Genomic DNA, 19,488 nt, shown 5'->3' on the forward strand with positions numbered 1-19,488 from the left:
AAGAAATTCAATATTATCATTTTTTTTTTAAATATGTTGCTATTTCAAAAATCCCTCACAATAATATTCTTACCAAAATATGGTACCTATAGCACTAAAAACTAACAACGCCATAAATTTACTAAATTTTACAAAGTATTTAACAGAGCAATTAATTTATATCTAATTTGAAAATACAATATACCTACACACAAAAAAGTTTATACAGGCCAACAAGTGCTCACTCTTTATGCAATTACTTTATTCAACTTCACAATAAGTACCCTAACTCAATTCGAATGAAGGCGTTGAAACTTTCAACTCATTTTTCAACAAAAAAAAAACAAAAAATCAAAAAAAAATAAACAACATTTAAAATTTGCATCTCTCTCTCCTCGGAGAGCCCTAAATTATACCTTGTGTCTAAGCAAACTGCTTGTTTTTGCAATGCACACAGGCACACAGACTAATTTACTAAATGGCAAGGAAATCCGCTATGATGAAAGACAAAGCTTGCCAACAGCACCGCCATTTGCAAACTGATAATTTCATAGCAAAATAAAGTACGACTTACATTACAAAAAAAAAACTAAAAAAAACGACTGTTCTTTGCCTTAAATATGCTTGGGCAGTTTGAAAAGAACGAAGCAAAAAAAAAAAATGTAGGAAACCTTAACCGAAACATAGGACGACTTTACCACTACCGCCGCCACCTCAGTTTGCATTTGCAGCGAGAACTCAAGGATGTTATATAGTTGAGTTGTATAAGCTGCTGAAAGTGAAGCCTTTTCAAGAATTAGTCCAGGTTTTTCTGGTTCTACTGCTACTGCTGCTTTTTTTTTATAATAAAGCGTAGGGCAATTAAGTTGTTCGGACTTAAATGAAAGGATGTTGTGTTCCGCCCTTCCGCCGTAATTACTATGATAAAATGTGCACCACTACTATCCTTCATCATCATCTCCTTATCCTCTTCCACTCTCACTATTTTTTCCTCCTCATTTGCACACAGCTGGGTTGTACTTGTGTCTGATTATGTGTGAGATATTTAAGGAGTTGCCAGCCCCCTTGGAATAGTGAATTTGTCATTTCAAACTTTTTTTAAGGGAAAGAGAAATAAATAAATGAAAAGTCTGTGCAGTTGGAAATTAATTTCGAGAAATATGAGAGAAGGACCTAGAAAACAAAACGACCGCGTACAACAACAATGTTGCGTTGCGTCGTTATCCGTAGTCCGTAGTCAGTCATCAACGCAACGTTATACGTTACTGAAAATAATTATTCATTTGGAATTTAATGCGAAGGGAAACCAAATGAAAAATTCCATTAAAATATGTTAATGACTTTTTTTTTTGTCTTCTCTTCATAATTAATATCTTCCGCCGGTTAACCGAAGAGGATAGTATTCGTTTCCGTAATAATGACGTTGGCCAAGATGTCGTCTTACATAAATGTGGGAGATCTGAGATGATTGCAACTGATTTTTTGTTTTAAAAGTTATGCGAACTTTGGAACGGATTGTAAAAGTTATATAACTTTCTTATAAACCGCAAATGTTCTTGATGTTCTTCTTATTTTTTTTCATTAAAATTGAAGTCTTGAAAAACGGATTAAGACAGTGAGATAGCAAAATGGCTCATCTAAGATAGTAAAATTAGAATTACTGTGTTAGAATTACTAGGCGTAATAAAATATGATTTGTAAGAGGTTGATGACTTACGTGTAGTTTTTCAGGACTGTCCTAAAAGATTTTTTGCATTTCATTTTTCCTTAAAGTCTAAGATATTAAAGTCCCCTAGATATAAGTCCAGAATATTTTTTTTTCGGGACTTATGTTCCACTTTATTGGGTCATACATAAGTCGTAAATCGAATTCGGGAATTATGTCCCACCCTACTGAAACATAAGTCCTGAATTTTTTAGTCGAAAATGGGACATAAGTTCCGAATGTAACTAAAACTATTTTATATAACCATTTGTACTATTTAATAAGACCAAGTGAAACAGTTGGTTTTATTTCTCTTTCACGAAAAGTAATAAAGCAATTATTCATTTTGAAAAAAAAAATCAAACTGGGTCTTATTTCTCTATATTGAAATGAAATTTTAACACTAAAGTATTTTTATCATTCCGCCATTTAGAAGAATAAGTTTTATTTAAAAGTTGTCTTATTTCAGTTTGCAAACGCCAATGAGTAAAAAAGAGGTTGTCTGTAAAGCCGGTTTACGGACGATGATTTTACGTGATAACGTCGTAAGAAAACAGGTTGTGTGCTTTTAAAATGAGTCAATTGAAGCGTTTATTTATTTCAAACAATCATAATTTACAAGAAAAAGCTAAAAAAATTACCTTTTTTCTTTTCTCATTATATTAATTTTTTTTACTTTAAAAGCTTACAAAAAAAATTATACTATAAAAAAGCGAAATCTTTCTTCTAAATAATAAAACCATTTTCAAATTTTTACAATGCGCAAAAAGTTTAATACTTTTTGCGCATTGTAAAAATTTGAAAATGGTTAATTTATTGAAAACAATAATTTTCATCAAAGAAAACATGAATTTTTATCTTCTCACGTCATTAATTCCATTTTTTTCCCTAACAACCTATACAAAATTTTACACCATCTGAAAGCTTATTGTCTTAGCTTATATATATACATATCGATCAGGTCTATGAGACATCTACAAAAAGAGCTAGAATTTTTTGAACTCGATCAAATTTTATAAAAAAAGCAAAAAAAAACATTTATCAATTTTTTTGTTTGACAACCTATAAAAAATTTTATAAGCTTATTATTTCACCTTTCATATGACGTATCAATCTCATTTCAAAGATGCCTACAAGAGAAGTTAGAATTTTTTAAAGTCAACCATCAGGATGCTCATAAAAGTTTAATACAATTTCTATCTGCTCTTGGTCAAAAGTTATAACCTGTTGAATTCTAAAATTCTATTTTACCGTTATCTCAAAATTGTGTTTACGAAAATGATTGAAACTTCGCACACATTTAGTAGTGGTCATGGTCTATCATTACTCCATATACTTTATTCCTTTATCTATTAAAGAAAAAAAGATAAAAATAAAAAACGATGAAAATCGGTTAGAAACGGTCAAACAGCGTGTTTTTTAAAAACTTGTTTCTTCCGTTATTCATTCAAAACTCACTAAACGATTGCAAGTTTTTGCACATGTATGCATAAGGCCAAAACCTACATGTCCTATAAGTTTAAGATTTTTTTGAACGCTCCAAAAAAAAGCTAAAAATCAAAAATTACGCAAAAATACCCCTAAAAAGCAAGGTGTTTTTCAAAAATTCATATTTCGAAATGCAGAGTGTTGGAAAAAAATCCGTATTAGATGCCTAATTTTTTTCCCTCATCTTTCACCTGGAATCTTTAGAATTTTCAAAAAAAATTTCCTTCATCCAAAACAACACGTGTACAACGTTCAAACAAAACGTTGTAGCTTAGTTTCAAAATTTTTTAGATTTTTTTCTTAAATGCAGTTATTCTTAAATTAATCTCATCTATCTATAGCAAAAAAAATCAATTCTCTACGACTTCGCGTTTAGATTTTAGCCCAAATTTCATCTTTCCGTTTTATTCCTGTTTACCCTATTAAATGACGGAATTTTTAAGAATCCTTCATTTCGATTAAGCTTTAGGTTATTATCTTTCAAATAAGCTATAGGTAAAAGATTTTTGTATCTCTAATAGTTTATTTTTAATTTTGAATTGAAATTTTTTGCCGCACTGCGAAAGTGCGAGAGTGTAACGTTAGAAAATGGGGTTACTTTTTTGTGGTGGCTGCCATGGTTCATCGACTTATAAGACGTTATCACGTCAAAAAACAACTCAAACGTCAAGAAAACTATTTTTTTAGTTTAATGTTGATACACAGCAACAACGGTATGCTTGTGTTACAATTTTTCGCTCAAATTTTTATTTCCATACCGAAAAATCGATTATTCGTTTGGGCTATTAAAATTATAGAAACTCGCATTTAAACAATTTTTTTTCCGCTTCACTCTGGGATGAACTAAAAAAAATGATCACAATTTTCAAGTAAATTCTTATATAAATGTTCATTTTATGTCAACTTACCAATAAATTTGCAAACTTTGCTTTTGTTTTCCAACAGCTTGTATAACTAAACTATACATACTTTGCATTGGAATAGGTACTACCGAAAAAGAATTCAAGAGAACAATACCGGCTCTATTATTTCATCAGCTATGGTCTTTTTTAATTGTGAACAATTATACGTGGGACATAAGTCCCGAAATTAGTTTTCGGAAGTAATGCCTATTTGCTTTCAAATTATTCTCTAAATGGCAAATATCCAAGAGGAACTTCCGAAGATGTATTGTAATATTATGTACAAAATTTTAGATTGGGTCACTGTGGCGTATGTGTAACTTTTTTTTTAATTTAACATTTTGGGTAAGTAAAAAAATCCTGATAATTATTAAGGATTTTTTAAGTATAATTATTGAATTTTCAACATTTGGATAGTCCAAATTCGGGAGTGGTTGTCAATGAGCTATATCATAACAATACGGGAAGATGTATTAAAGCCTCTTTAATAATTTATTTTTAATTGCAAGTTAGATTATAATCTAGAGTTCGATTTAACTAAATAATTCAAAATCATAGAACCTCTAAGCAAATAAAAAGTATAGAAAAGTTATTGTCTAAGAATTTCGCAAAAAATTTACTCAATTAATAATTTTCAAATTTACCTATCGGAGTTTAGTTAAACTTAAATCTATAGATGAATTAGTTTTTCTTCTTAGAAAAAGGGAATAATGGATTTTCATACCCTAAATTATCTCTCAAATTATTGTACTTTAAAAAAGAAAACATTATTTCCCATTTATCTTCAAAATCTTTGTATTTTTTTATCTAAACTCAGATTCTTTTGTGCAGAAAAAAAAAATATTTAATTTATGACTTTATATCCTGCTCTTTTTGCTTGTTTAATTTTATTTTGCCATCAGTTTCTACTTACAAATTATTTCCTTTTGCAGTTAAAAAAGATAAATTGAATTTATTTTCTTGTCATTTTTTACTATTTTCTTGTTGTTGTTGCTTTTGGAATTCAGAGCGCATCCTTTTCTTGCAACGAAATGTCTTCTAGAAATTGAGTTTTCCTGGCGTCATAGAGCATTATACAATAGAAATATCAAAAAGGAAGAGCAGATTTTTCTATATTTGTTTGTTGAAGCAAATGGCAAAGAAGGAGTGCGTTTATAGAAATTAGAAATATTTTATTATTTTTTTTTTCTGTGAAAAAGAAAATAAATTATTGCCAAATGAAAAAATAAATAAATAGAAAATATTATTGCATTTATTTGGTAGAAAAGGAATTTTATTAGTTTTATTTACTTATGTTGAAAAATTTTAAACTCATTCTGCAAACATTCCACGAAAATGCTTTCTACTTCGCTGTTTCCAATGAGGTGGAAGTGGGAGTGGTATTAAGGCTGTTTTCATGGAACAAATTACATTTGTTTGCAAAGGACCATAAAACTAATATTGACGGCAATATATACCTCGTGGTTAAGTTACGTAAGGCAACCAAGCGCACGAAATTATAAACTTAATTAAAATTTATCGTCTCTTTTCGCGAGAGGGCATGTTTTTAACTTTTGCTTTTGGAAAATAAAATATTTCAACCGCAATATTAAATGGGTTAGTACATATAGATAGTTTGTTGAGCAATATTAGGTTTAAATTTTAAAATATTTCTTTTTATAGCAGAAACGACTTGTAATAAATGTTAGGAGTTATATAATACAACTTTGTTTCCACAATAAAATATTGTAAGTCATTTAAGAATCCATGAGGAAAATTGCAAACCAAGTGGTGTTCATTATAGTAATTCTTGTAAGTGGGTTTTGATTTCGCAACAACATTCTTTTTTAACAACTGCACAAAGAGTAATTTTTGAATTAAGTTCTGACGGTTTTTAAAGACCCGAAAAATGTACAACTAAACATAAATAGTAGGTACTGTTCTGAAACCTCATCTGTCCATATTTTGTACTTATAAAATTTATTCATAGTTATTAAATCTTTAGTTTAAGTATTTAATACTTTTTACTCATATATCGTTGCTATGGAGCCAAAATGCACTAAGTCAAAAAACATAGTTTTGAGTAAATCGATTTTTAAGATTATTTCTCTTGTGAAAATTCAATGTTAACTGTTATTTGTCAGATAATCACTTTAAACACAAACTCAACATTTTGACATTAGTTTCCAAAAACTTTTTTGGTTTTTGAATAACAAAAATGATAATTATGTGAACAAAAGTAGAAAAAGCCATGACTTAGTGCCTTTTACCTGTAATGATTTGCAATTATTTGTTCGTAATGAATACTTTTCTGGCATATGAAGTTAAAGGAAACAACATTATAGCACAAAAGTAAAGACAAAATCTCAATTATACCTAGTTAAATCAGAAATTTTACAACGTAGAAGAATTAAAAACAAGTAACTATTAAAAGAAGGCTTTAAAAATGGAAGCAATTTAAAATAATCTCTTTCATCTAATACATCTAGTTCTGGAAGGAAATCTTTTGTCTAACATTGTGATGGTAATGATGAAAACCAAGAATGAAAAATTTCAGGAATAACACCTTTCTTACAAATGAGGCGTTCAGAATAATAAAGGGTGAAGTCCACTTCTCTATACATAAGTCGGATTTTTAAAGGTCTTTAAAATTAAAGGTTTTGTTCTATATAAAATAATATACAAGAAAGAAATCTGTGAAACCTTTATTTCAAAAGTTCCTTTAGTTCTTGAGAAAAGGCTTTTCAAAGTTCAAAATAATGTACAAATTTCAAACACCTCATATATCAATCAGGTCTTTCTCCTAGTTGTGCTAATTTAAGAAGTTCGGTGTACCCTGTACAGTCTTAGCCATTTTTTTACCGGCAGATAATTAGGAACAGGGTTTCTCCCTCTTCGAAAATTCTTAAAAACGTTCAAGTTTCGAAAATTGTGGTCAAATTCATATTAAGTTTGAAGTATTCCCGGTTTATTTTTTTCGTATCGAAAATATTTAATTTGAAGCCAGTTAAGAACGAGAATTCTAATTCATTTTTAAAAGGTTATTAAGATTAATATAGAAAATTCAAGTCGTCTTTACTCGCTGATAAACTTACAATTTGTATTAATCTATTTACATTTGACCGCTTTTTTCTTACATTTACCTCACAAGATACTTTGTAAGTCATTTTTCAAATTTAAAAATGTTGTTTTGAAGACAGGAAAAATGCACTAAGTCTCATTAATGCTTTCTCTTGCTATAAACTGGTACTGATTTAATTTTTCTTGCGTTACAGGTAAAAAGCACTAAGTCAACTTAGTGCGTTGTGCCTGTATTAAAGTTATTTTTTCTGACTTCGTGCAAAAATATACCTCAAATAATTAATAAAGTACGCCAAATATTTCTTAGTGAGGTATTTTACCAGATCGATATCATCATTCTGAACCGTTTTGCATTTAAATCTAAAAATCCTTAAAATATGACTTAGTGCGTTTTGGCAGCATACCGACGATATGTACATTGAAAAAAAAAATAACATTTTGGCATTCGGATGACATATTTAGAATTTTCATAAAAACAAAAGCTGGTAAACACAACAAATATGAAATAAAAAAAAAAAAAAAAACAAACAAAAATCCCTGAATAATGCTATTCCCACAAACAATTTTGGTTCTATAAAGCTTTACAGATGCAATTGTTGCTTCTGTAAAGCATTATAGAAGAAAAATTGTTAGTAGGGATGACTATTCTTAATTTCAAACTATAGTTTTTGCAACCTAAACTTTTTACAGGGAAGTCAGATTATCTTGGTTAAAGTTCCATGAAATGCAGCATTGAAAAATATCCTGATAAGCTTAGATTGTTTTTTTTAATGTTATATCATTGTTATGTTTAATTTTAGAAAAACTTCAAGAAATACATTTTTGGATTCTTAAGAAAAAATAATTTTTTTTTTTGTTCAAAAATCAATTTTTAACTGTTAATCAAACATTATTCTTTAATATAGCATATACCAACTGTTTTTTTTTTTTAATAGTTAGAAAATGTTCATATGTACTTGTAAAAATTATTTTATTTTTAAAGCGACTCTAACAGTTTGAAACTTTTTTTCTGAAAATTTGTTTTTATACAAGAAATCATATGGCATACTTCGTTTTGTGATCAAAATCATAAAAAAAAACAGATTTTATGTATTTTTTACACTAAGAATTATAAAAGAAGTAGCGTAAGGGGTACAATAGCTGGCACCCCCGATTTTTGTACCAATTATTGGCACCCTTCATGCAATAAAGCATTTCACATAAACTGTATTAATTCTCTACAATTCTGCATTTTTATTTAGGTCTATTTCATTCTCAGTTAATTTTAATTAGTAAAAAAGTAAAGCCGTTCTAAGTTTATTAAAAAAATTGTACAAAATACAGTGCTCCCGCTAAGGACACTGAATTTGGTAACTGTTCGTTTTTGATTATTTTTTGAGTTTTTTTATGAAGCTTAATTTTTTTTAGCTTAACAATATAATAAATTAAATGTTTTAAATTGTTTTTTTTTTTTATATAAAAAGTATGTTCAAATTAATTAAAAAGGGGTGTCAATAATTGGTCCTATATAAAGTAGTGGTTTTATTATTGGCATGGGGGTGCCAATAATGCGTGCTTTGGGACATCAATCGTTGGCACTGCCAATAATTGTACCTTTAAGACTGCCAATTACTATACCGTGTATCCGTTATAAGTTTATGTTTGAAAAATGGGGAAAAGAAAGCTCAAAAGGTTTGATAGATTAGCCAAAACCTCGTTACAGACGATTTGTACGTGATTTCCAAGATTGGTTTTTATTTTATTTTAATATCTCGATTTTAACGGATATCTCCTATGTGCTATATAAAGTTTTCGAAATATTGCAATTTTCTCGAAAACGGCTCCAACGATTTCGATTAAATTTGGCGTACGCAATGTTCTAAAAAAAATTCAAACAAAAAAGCGTGTTTAGTATTTCTCAAAAATATTGTAGAATGTACAGCAGAAATATGACGTTTCTCTTTTTTGCGAAAATGACATAATTTTTAGTTAAATTTAATTTAAAAAAAAGATTTAACCTCCGAAAATTTTATCTAAGATAAAGGTATGTGATTTCTAATGCAAGAGCCAGTCATACATTTTATTTACTCTTTTTTTTAATTGCGTTAAATGAAGATTTTTTCGTTATATTAAACTGTTTTTAACTAAACTTTGATAAAAACTATCATGAAAAACACTTGTATTTCTTTCAATTTTGAGGGTGCCAACAATTGTACCTGGATGCCAATGATTGTACCTTTTGGGTAGCTTTTCCTATTTTAATATTTTAAAAATAGTCTTTGTTTTTTAAATACTTTTTTCTAGTAACATTCAAATCAGAAATTCTTTAAACTTTAATTTGACATATAAAACATATTCCTAACTCTTTATTTGCGAGAGTAATTCGCAACTCAAAGTGAAAAAAATGCTTAGGGGTGCCAACCATTATACCCGTTACGCTATTAAGATTCTTTAATAAAATTATAATTTTTTCTTATTATTTTTCAACAAAAAGGTTTAAGATAAGAGCTAATTTTACCATAAGAGCAAATTCGTGCGAAATAGACGTGAATTTTATTTTGTTTCTTTTGCTATCGGCAAATTTTTTTATATGAAAAAGTCTTTTTAAATACAATAACGTTCGTACCATTTTAACCCTTTAGTAAATATAATTTTAAAATTCAAAAATGTTTTTTATAGAAATTAAAAATAAATTAAATTTTTCAGCTTTCCATTCATTTTTCCATACATTTCTAAACATATAAAATTTACTATCATGCATTTTATGTCTGAAAACATATTTGTAAGATTTAAAAAAACGAGATACTTAATATAAACTTAAATGCAATATTACGACCAAAAGGTGAACATAAGTACGTTCGAAAAATTGAGTTTTTGTTTTCGATCAATTTCTGATCGAATTAGAACAAACAAAGTGGAGGTACTAAAAACTGTTATTTCAGATTACAATACACTGCACTTTTAGTCCTCATGAAAAGAGCGTTCCAAGCAGAATAAAATCCAATCATTTAATTTCATTATTGGTTCTTAAAAAATCAATGTTGATTTAAACCAAATTCATAAAAGTGAATTCTAAGAAGTTCAGATGAGATAAAAGTGTCGCTATACAACCACCTTAGATGTAAGAAAAAAAAAAAACTTTTAATGCTGATTACTCCAAACTTTTGAAAACATCCACTTAGTACTTTCATCTTTCCAAACACTTGAAATACTTCCTCGTGTGTCGTTAAGTACAAAAGTACATAAATATTGATTTTCCATAAAATCATCAAACAAATATTTCCTTTGACGAGACACGTTAATTAAAAGTTAAATTTTCTGATATCTGTACCGCCTACTGACGTACGACGAGTCTATGTGTGTATTGAAATTCATCATTATTATAGAAGCCTTATATTAAACTTCATCTGCATCACTGTGATGCAGTTGGCGCCGGAAAGTGTAAAGCAAATATTTTACAAAAGTTCTCCATGTCATTAATAGAAGTGAATTTCCGGTACCTACAGATTGCATTTCCATCTGAACGGAAGAAGGAAAATATTGGGCGGGGGCGATGCAAGAGTTAAGCCTTGCTGCCTTTACATTTTGACAGATGACATTTTAACACAGCAAAAGGATAGAGTAGTATGTTTTAAATTGAATTGCGAAGAAGAGGACACAGATGTGGTGTCGTTTCCGAGTGTCGGGTATTAAAGGAATGTGTCTTGTTTTATATGACAAAGAAGCTTAAAGAGGAGTTTTGTTGGATTTAACTTAAACAAAAGGGTCCTTTTCTATTTTCAATATTGATTAATACTATTTTTTCCACCCACGACGCATACAAAATTCTGTCTGAGATATCAAAGTAAAAAAAAACTTACCACGATAAAGCAGTCCACAATTTAACCCCTCCTTTGTGTCAAATATGTCATGCATGACTTCCAGTTGAATGTGAATTCTCTTCGCTTCGGCAAACATCTCCTCTGTGGTAGCATTCTTCCCATCCACAGACACTGCATCGACATTGTCCTTATCCACGACAATGGCGTCATTCAGAAATTCGCTTAATTCATTTACACAAGGCTTACTGCTACTACTACCATCGTTGTTATTACCGCCATGACTCCAACCATTACCATCGCCACCAGCGCCACCTGTTGGGGATTCATTGTGTACATTTATTGTACCCCCTGAATGATGTATAACCTCATCGTCGTTTTCGTCCTCAACATTTTCATCGTCGTCGTCATCGTCCTCCAGCAGCGATGGTGGCAAGTCGTCTTCGTCGGGTTTTATCTCATTCAATTTACTCAATTCGGAATCACTAGTATATTCACCAGTGGCGTCGCTATTCTCATCATCGTCATCATCAATTTCAGTCGGATCTTTGGTTAGCAACAATGTTGTACTTTTTATATTTCCACTTGAGCCATGCGCATCGTCGTCGATGGTCGTTATACCACCGGGCGGTCCCGGCGATCGACCTGGCGCTGGATCACTGGTCATTTGGCCGCCAATTTGCACCGTATATAAGCCGAAAAATAATAGATAAATAACTAATTTTGTCGCCATAGTCACTACAGCTTTTGTAGTTTCGAATTAAGCGTTTTAGATTGGTTGCCATAGACCATCGATTGGATCTATGTTTGGGGTATTGGAATTATGTTTTAATTTGTTTTCTTTTGTTTCGAAGAACTTTTTTTTGGGGGATTCTATGAGTTTGGTATTTTTTTGAAATGGATGTTGCTATTCTGGTTTTTAATTCTGTAAAGAAAAATAAAAGAAAACTTTTATAAGAAAGATTATATTAACTCAAATATTTTATAGTATGGAAAAGAATATTGGATTGACAGTTTTTACAACTTTTCAAATATACCTATACCTATGTACATACCTGCAAAATACCTTGCTAAACATATTTTGGTGCAAAATTCGATAATGACATCTGATTTTAACCTAGGTATTCATAAGGCTTAATCTAAATACCTACATAAAAATTAGTCAAATGCCCTTAGTGTCCAATTAAATTATCTTGGGTGACAGGGATTTTTTTAACAGGAAATGAACATCAGGAAAAAGAAAAAAAAATCTGTGAAAAAAAAGTCACCTTATGGTTTACCCTCTAACAGGGACAAGTTTTTTTGTCCAGTAAAAAATACGACTTATGGTAAGTCGACTGTACAAACGCCTGAAAATATAAAATTCGAACAGCTTTTTTTGCTCTAGGTATAGGGCAAGTATTGTAGGTCTCGCTATTCCGTCCCTTCGTCTCACAGTGGGGAAAACTTGGAAAAACTCCTATTATGCGAAAGTGACAATTTTAAGGTTAGACCAACAAATAATAACTGTTTGTCAATTAAAATATATTTAAACGTCGAATTAAACACTCAAAGTTGAAAATTAGTAAAAAAAAAATGATAAAAATTCTGGTACTTTTAAATGTTCCGTTCACAGTCTAATCTTAACTTTTTAGACTGATTCTTTTACTAATTATAAATAATTATAACAACTCAAGATATCTAAGGCAGTAAAAAAGATATCGAAAAGATTTAAAGAGATCTTGAAAGAAGGAAATCAGTTATTATGTATATAAACCGTTACTAAATATGTTCAGACAGTTTTGCAATATAAAAGAATAAGGTCCGAAATAGTAAAAAAAACTTTTTTTGCATTTTCTAACGGTAATATTTCATATTTAAAAACAGGAGTTGATAAATTATTTCTGACTTCGGACTTTGGTTACGGCAAGTCACGTTGTCTGTGTTAAATTTCATGTAATAGTACTAGTTTTCGAGTTTTTTCAACTTAAATAGCCATTTTTTTACTTTAATGGGCGTGGCAGTTAGATTTTAGGGAGTTTTTTCCACATTCCCATACAATTTTCCCCACTGTGCGTCTGTGCGTCCATCTGTACACATTTCCACAGTCTAAATGAGTGGGCGGATTTTCTTCAAATTTGGTACCTACAGATGAATTTTATAGAATTCTGACCGTTGTATATGTATGTATATGTATATTTTAAATCAAACGTCAAAAAAAAATTTAATTCAAGATTAGTTTTTGGGAGTTTATAGCGAAAATAGTGATGAGCATAGCTCAAAAACTAGACGTGATGGAATGAATCTGTAAACAGTTTTGAATTCAGCACACTCAAATTAATTAAAATCACCTAACAGAGTTCTTGCTCCCGACTTTTTTTTTGTTTTTGCCCACCAGTTTTTTTTATTATAAAATATTATTTTTTGGCATTGTGCTAGAAATCGCTGCAAATTTCTTTAATTTATTACTGATTAAATTTTTTTTCTGGTCCTTGATGGTTTTTTTTTTTTTTTGAGAGACTTAAATTTTGTATCCTATCTTAAGGTAACTATTAATTTTCTTAAAATTGTAAAAATGGCTTCTTTAATACTTTTTTTTTAAATAAATCTCATATTTAACTGAAAATTTTTTTTAATACTTAGCAAGAATCCGTAGTTAAACACTTGGTCTTGAGTCTTTTTAACTTAGACATTTGTTTTTAATTTTGATTGTTTTGTTTTCTAAAGATGCATCTTCACATAAAAGCAAAGTTGTGTATTTTTTTTAATTTGTTTTTTTTTTTAGCACAATTTACACGCTACTTGCTCTTATAGAAAAGTTGCTTAGAATGTTAAAATTTTATATTGCATTCACAAAAAAAAAAATTGATTTTATCATTAATTTTATAAGAAATGTAACATCTAAAAAATTGTTTTAATCCACAAAGTAATATAATATCAGATCACTAATTAAAATTGATTTTTTGAATAAAAAAGAATTTTTTAATTAAAAATAAATTATTTTGTGTTTATAAAAAATTTAAAAAAATTCATTGATCCGTTTTGGAAATGTTGTTTAAAAAAAAATATTTTTTGAGTTCAAAATTAATATAATTGAAATTTTTCTTAATTTTTAAATTAAGGGTTACTAAAAATTTTTCGTACGAAAATTTGTTAAAATCAGTTCAAGATAAACAGTTCTATGACAAATACCGCTTACAAATAATTCTATTTTTTTTTTTTTTTTTACTTTCTGACCAACAGAAATTGAAATAATTTCAAAAATGGGTAGAATGGTAAATAAGGAGGTATAAGGTATATTTATTCTTTATAAAATTGCACTTAAAGTTTGATGCTTTGATTACATTTTTAATATTAAAAATTTAAATAATAATGAATTTTAGGAACTTTTCTGCCCTATTTTTTGTGGAAATATATGTCTTTCAAAAATTTAAAAAAGAAGGAAATAACTTTAGAACAATAAATAAATAAATTATTCTTATTTTTCTCAATAGAAAATTGTATCGTGACGACATTTTGTTCTCTTTAATTAAACTTGTTCATATGTATATAAAATACTTATTTATCCCCTGTCATGTAATCAACAAATTGTGTTGAAACAATGTAACCGATCTTATTTTGATGTAGTTCCATTTGATTTATATCTAAAACATAGTCAGTTAGTTCGAAAGTGAAATATTCTTTGTTCGAAGTTATTTAACAAAAAAAAAAAAAAAAAATAACAACAGCAAGAATACAAAAAGAAAACAAAACAACAATACACATTCACTTAAGTCCATTAATACTCCTTGGCTATATGAACAACCCTATAAAAGGATATAAAAAACCAAATGGAAAATGATGCCCTTCAAAATGATAAATTATACCCATAGCGCAATTCTATACAATAAAAAAAAAATATAAAGAAAAATAGCAACAACAACAAGAAAAACTCCCTACACTTTGGACAATAAAATGAGAGTATTTTATTGCGATGAGCAGCAATAAAATATACGTACATAAATACAAAAAAAAATGCAAGAGTTTTTTCTATACGCAGCAAAGGAATTTCAAGGACTTTTTATTTTTATTTAGAGCATTTTGCAAAAGCCACTTCGCAATGCAATTGAAATATTTCCAAAAGAATTCACGGATCCTTGATGAAATTGGGATAGCAATTTATTTGTTGTACTGAAACTAATTACTTGAAGAAGGGACAAAAAAGATCAATTTTGATTTTCTTCTATTCAAAAATTTGACATTTTAGATTCAAAATTTGGAGCCTTTTTTAAACAACTTTTACATTTTTAATAATTTTCCTATAAAAGTTGTTCCCGCAATCAGTCATCTAAAGCGGAAAATTCCATCGAACTTTAGAATACAAATATTTTGTATAGTTTTTCGCTTACAACCTCATATCCAAGGACACTCATCTATACAGAAAAAAATCAGATAAAAACACCACTTTCCAAACTAAACTGAGTAAAAACTCTTCATTAAAAAGTAACAAAGGATAAACCATCCTTTTTCCAATAACTCCTGAACTACAATCCAGAATCCATCTATTCAACACAATAGAAGAATTTTTGAACAATTGCAAAAAAACGAAATACTCCCACTGACCACGAAAGTTATTTCTATACAACAGAACCACCACCAACCACCACCTGCTCTGGCAATAGTAGTTCTTGATCCTACCTACTCTTCAGGGAAGGAAATGTATCTCTTGAGTTTCATCAGCACGTTTCATTTTAGGTGGCAGGGTGCATTGAGCTGTGCGTTCCTGCTGAGCATTAGAAATTAGAATTATGTGCTGCATGATATTATACTTGTATAATGCTCCTATATAGCTTTATATATATGAAAGTTCTTTCAACCATCATTGCATCGCGCCACGATATTGATTTTTATTTCGTGCAGAAATATTTTCCTCGCATGGGCATGTATTTTAGAAAATTATATTTTTTTCGTTTTGTGAAATTTCGTGTGTGGAAATATGAAAATTGCTGACCTGCAAAGGTGCTTAAAATGTGCAATAATTGGGTTATTCTTTCAATTTCAATTAAAGCAGTTTTTTTTTTATTTTTGTTTGGAAATCTGCCCCACATTTGTTGCACACACGAAACACGGAAGGTAAATTGAATTTATAATTCAATTGCATTGAGATTTATTTGTGTTTTTTGTTTGAATAAATGAAAATACTAAAAAATATTTGATGTCTTTTTAAAATAGTGGAAACCCGAGTAAAAATAGAAATTTAATTTTTAAAGAAAAAAAAAAATAATACAAATCTTGGCACCACCGCCGTTTGACGAAAAATTTCGACGCACCACCGCCGCACCACGACTGCACCACGTCCGCACCATTTCATTTCGTATGAAAAATTCACTGCACCTTATGTAACTTATGTAACAATAATTTTGGATTATTGAAAAACGAACAAAAACTACTGACAAGATTCGAACTCGACTATCCAGAGCACTTTCAATTAGAAGTCCAACGCCTTAACCACTCGATCACCAAGTCATGTTTGTACAAACTGGCAATTTGTTGCTTAAGTCAAAATAACTTCGAGTACTAGTTAAAATTTTGTATATGTAAGTACAAGAAATGAATGTTTAATCATTGTGGTGCGGTGGTGGTGCACTAAATTTTTTATTCAAAACGAAATGGTGCGGACGTGGTGCAGTCGTGGTGCGGCTATGGTGCACCGAATATGCCATTCAAAATGAAATGGCGCAGACGTGATGCAGTCGTAGTGCGCCGGTGGTGTAGCGATTTTTTTTTTTATAATAGTGCGGACGTGGCGCAGCGGTGGTTTGGCGCAATAGAATTTTCTAATCATGGTGTAGTGGTGGTGCGGCGATCAAAAAGTGGTGCGGAGGTGGTGCAGCAGCGGTTGTGCGGCGGAATTCCATTTTTACTCAGGAAAGTGAGAAAACGAGTAAGATATGGATTTGAAGGTACCAGGCGCTCATAATTCATCAGAAACAGCAATTATCCTGGAATTAAATTTGGTAGAATTCAGAATCAGATACCATTTTGAACTACAATTTGTTTACTTAAAGTATCTTAAATTTATTTAAAGCTCATAACTTCAAAACGACATTAAAAATAAAAATAAAATGAAACTATAAAAAAAAACTTGAACAACCCTTGATTGATATGTTACCCCAGTTTTAAAGTGCTTTCCAAGCGATTACATCGAAATCACAATTTTTCACTCCATGTAACCGATTGTTGTACATTTCCGGCTTCTATCCATGGGCTTGCGTGTGCTTCCTTTTCACGTTTAAAGTAACTGTCAATATCGATTTCAGATAGATGCAAGAGAGTGAAAAAAAAGACTACCCAAAGTATTACCTCTATACACTATAGCTGCAGGCTACAACAGCTTGCATGGACAATCTGTTTTCGATTTATGTTGGAAAAATTAAATATTAAAAAAAAAAGTAAAAAAAAAAATAAAAAGGACTTTAAAACAAATATTGTTCCAACAAAAATGACGTGCTCTGGATATCGATTCTTTAATGTTTATTTTAACGTGCATAGTATTTTTTGAAAGAACTTTACCTCTACAACAATAACAACATGAACGCACCCATTATTATCATTTCCGGCTGCTATATCGATGGGCTTGTGTTTTTATTTTTTATTATCATTTTATTTTTGTTCTTTTTTATGTTAAAATAACTGTCAATATTAACTTTAGATCAATGGAAGTGAATGTGCTGATTCGGGTTTAATAGACTTTCACACACATAACTCGTGTTTTGTTGCATGTTCTTTATAGTTGGGTATATTTTATGGGATAGTGCTACAGCGTGTATAACATTTTTGAAAAAAAAAAATTTAAAAACAGTTTGTACAGATGAAAAATTCATCTATTCAATTTTAGATAAAATGCACGACTGGGTTACACTTACTTGATCTTATATCTCGGGCAAAAAAAAGATATGGAAAGAATTAAACGGATCTTGAAAGAAGGAAAACAGTTCTTTTAGAAACCGTTACTAAACATATTCAAATAAATTTTCTTTTATACAAAAATAGGGTCCGAAATAGTCAAAAAATCGTTTTTTTTTTTTTGCGTTTTCTAACGGTAATATCTCAAAAACGGGAGCTGATTCAGGATTCGAGTTCAGCACACCGAAAACTTTTAGAAAAGTATATTTTTGTTTCGGCAACAGAACCCTTGTTAACAGTGTTATTGATTTCACGAGTTTGAAATCGAGTTTTGAAGCAATATGCTCATACATATATTCTTGCACGGCGGGCTTTCTGCCATAATGCTAAGAGTATCACGTCCTTCCAAAGTAAGGAAAATTAAAGACAGGCTTGGTAATTTTACAGGGATGAATTCCGCAAATAACGCACTTGGGGGATTCTTAGGCAAAAAACTGCAGAAAACCTGAAACCAATTGGGGTAAAAGCTTAGTGCTGAGTGACTGGATCATTACAAGCACGGAACAACAACTCATTCATGTAAAAAGAGAGTCCTCAAAAGAATAAAGGCATTTTTGCAACAAAAGGAAAACACATCAAATATTGAAAAAAGGGTATTCTCCTCTATAGTCATCAATTTTTTTTTTTTACGTGATAACGTCTTATACATCGATGAACCATGGTAGCCACCACAAAAAAGTGACGTCATTTTCTCCAGTTCCACTCTCACAGTGCGGCAAAAATTTAAATTCAAAATTTAAAAAATCTACGTCACGTTTTTGAGATATAAGTAGTTTTTTTCAACTTCAGATTTGAATTTAAAACATTAAAATCTATTAGAAAAGTATATTTTTGTTCACAGAAAAAATAAATTCTCAGTTTTATTGAACATTGAAACTTTTCATTATATCATGTTTTCTAATACTTAGTTAAAAACATAGTTGGCAACCATATAACTGCAATATTTTCAATTTTCTTATGAAACATAAATAGAAGAGATCTTAAATTAAAATATGTTTTACTAATTTGGCATTTTTTGGACTTTGTTTTTAAAATTTTTGATGTTTTTTTTTAAAGAATATGAATCTATGAATCCTAAATCTAAGATCTGACACCTTTTTGTTATGAATTTAGCCCAATTTCTAGCTTATATACTGTTTTGAAAATAAAAATTCTATTTTAACGCCCATTCTTTCCGCCATTTTGGAGCCGCCATTTTGAATAAAAAAAAGTTGGCAGTTTTTTCTTATTCTCCATACTATTTTTCATTCAGTGTACCAAATTTCATAACTTTTCGTCTAGAACTGGCCGTGCTTTAATTCATTATCAAGCTAATATTTTTGAAAGTCAATTGAAAAACTGAACAAAATCTATGAACTACATACCTACCTTAGTTCAGGATAGCCTTAATTTAAGAATAAAAAAAAAAATAAGATTGAAAAATATTAAAAAAAAAAACTTTTTAATAGAGTTTGAAATCAATTTATTTGATTTTTTTTTCAAAGAATCTGATACAAATTATTGGAGTAACTAAATCTCAAAAAATGGCAATATTAGGGAACCCGGCCGAACAGCTTAGATTTTGATGATCTTTTTTTCAAACGTAGGTAATTAAAAATACTTTAAAGTTTATAGATTAAAAATTGCCGGTGTT

The 19,488-nt window shown here is 29.7% G+C and overlaps 1 protein-coding gene across 6 annotated transcripts in view; it reads right to left on the reverse strand.

Annotated features, from left to right (window-relative positions):
* LOC129911179 (uncharacterized) overlaps window positions 1-19,488 on the reverse strand; it is a 290,632-nt gene that overhangs the window by 88,785 nt on the left and 182,359 nt on the right. For all 6 annotated transcript variants that reach the window (XM_055988887.1, XM_055988891.1, XM_055988889.1 and 3 more), the window contains exon 3: window positions 10,974-11,856. In XM_055988887.1, the coding sequence (XP_055844862.1) occupies window positions 10,974-11,664 (691 nt within the window). In that variant the 5' untranslated portion in view covers window positions 11,665-11,856. The remainder of the gene's footprint in view (window positions 1-10,973; window positions 11,857-19,488) is intronic.

The sequence above is a fragment of the Episyrphus balteatus genome, chromosome 2 (genome assembly GCF_945859705.1).
Source record: "Episyrphus balteatus chromosome 2, idEpiBalt1.1, whole genome shotgun sequence".
Classification (NCBI taxonomy): Eukaryota; Metazoa; Arthropoda; class Insecta; order Diptera; family Syrphidae; genus Episyrphus; species Episyrphus balteatus.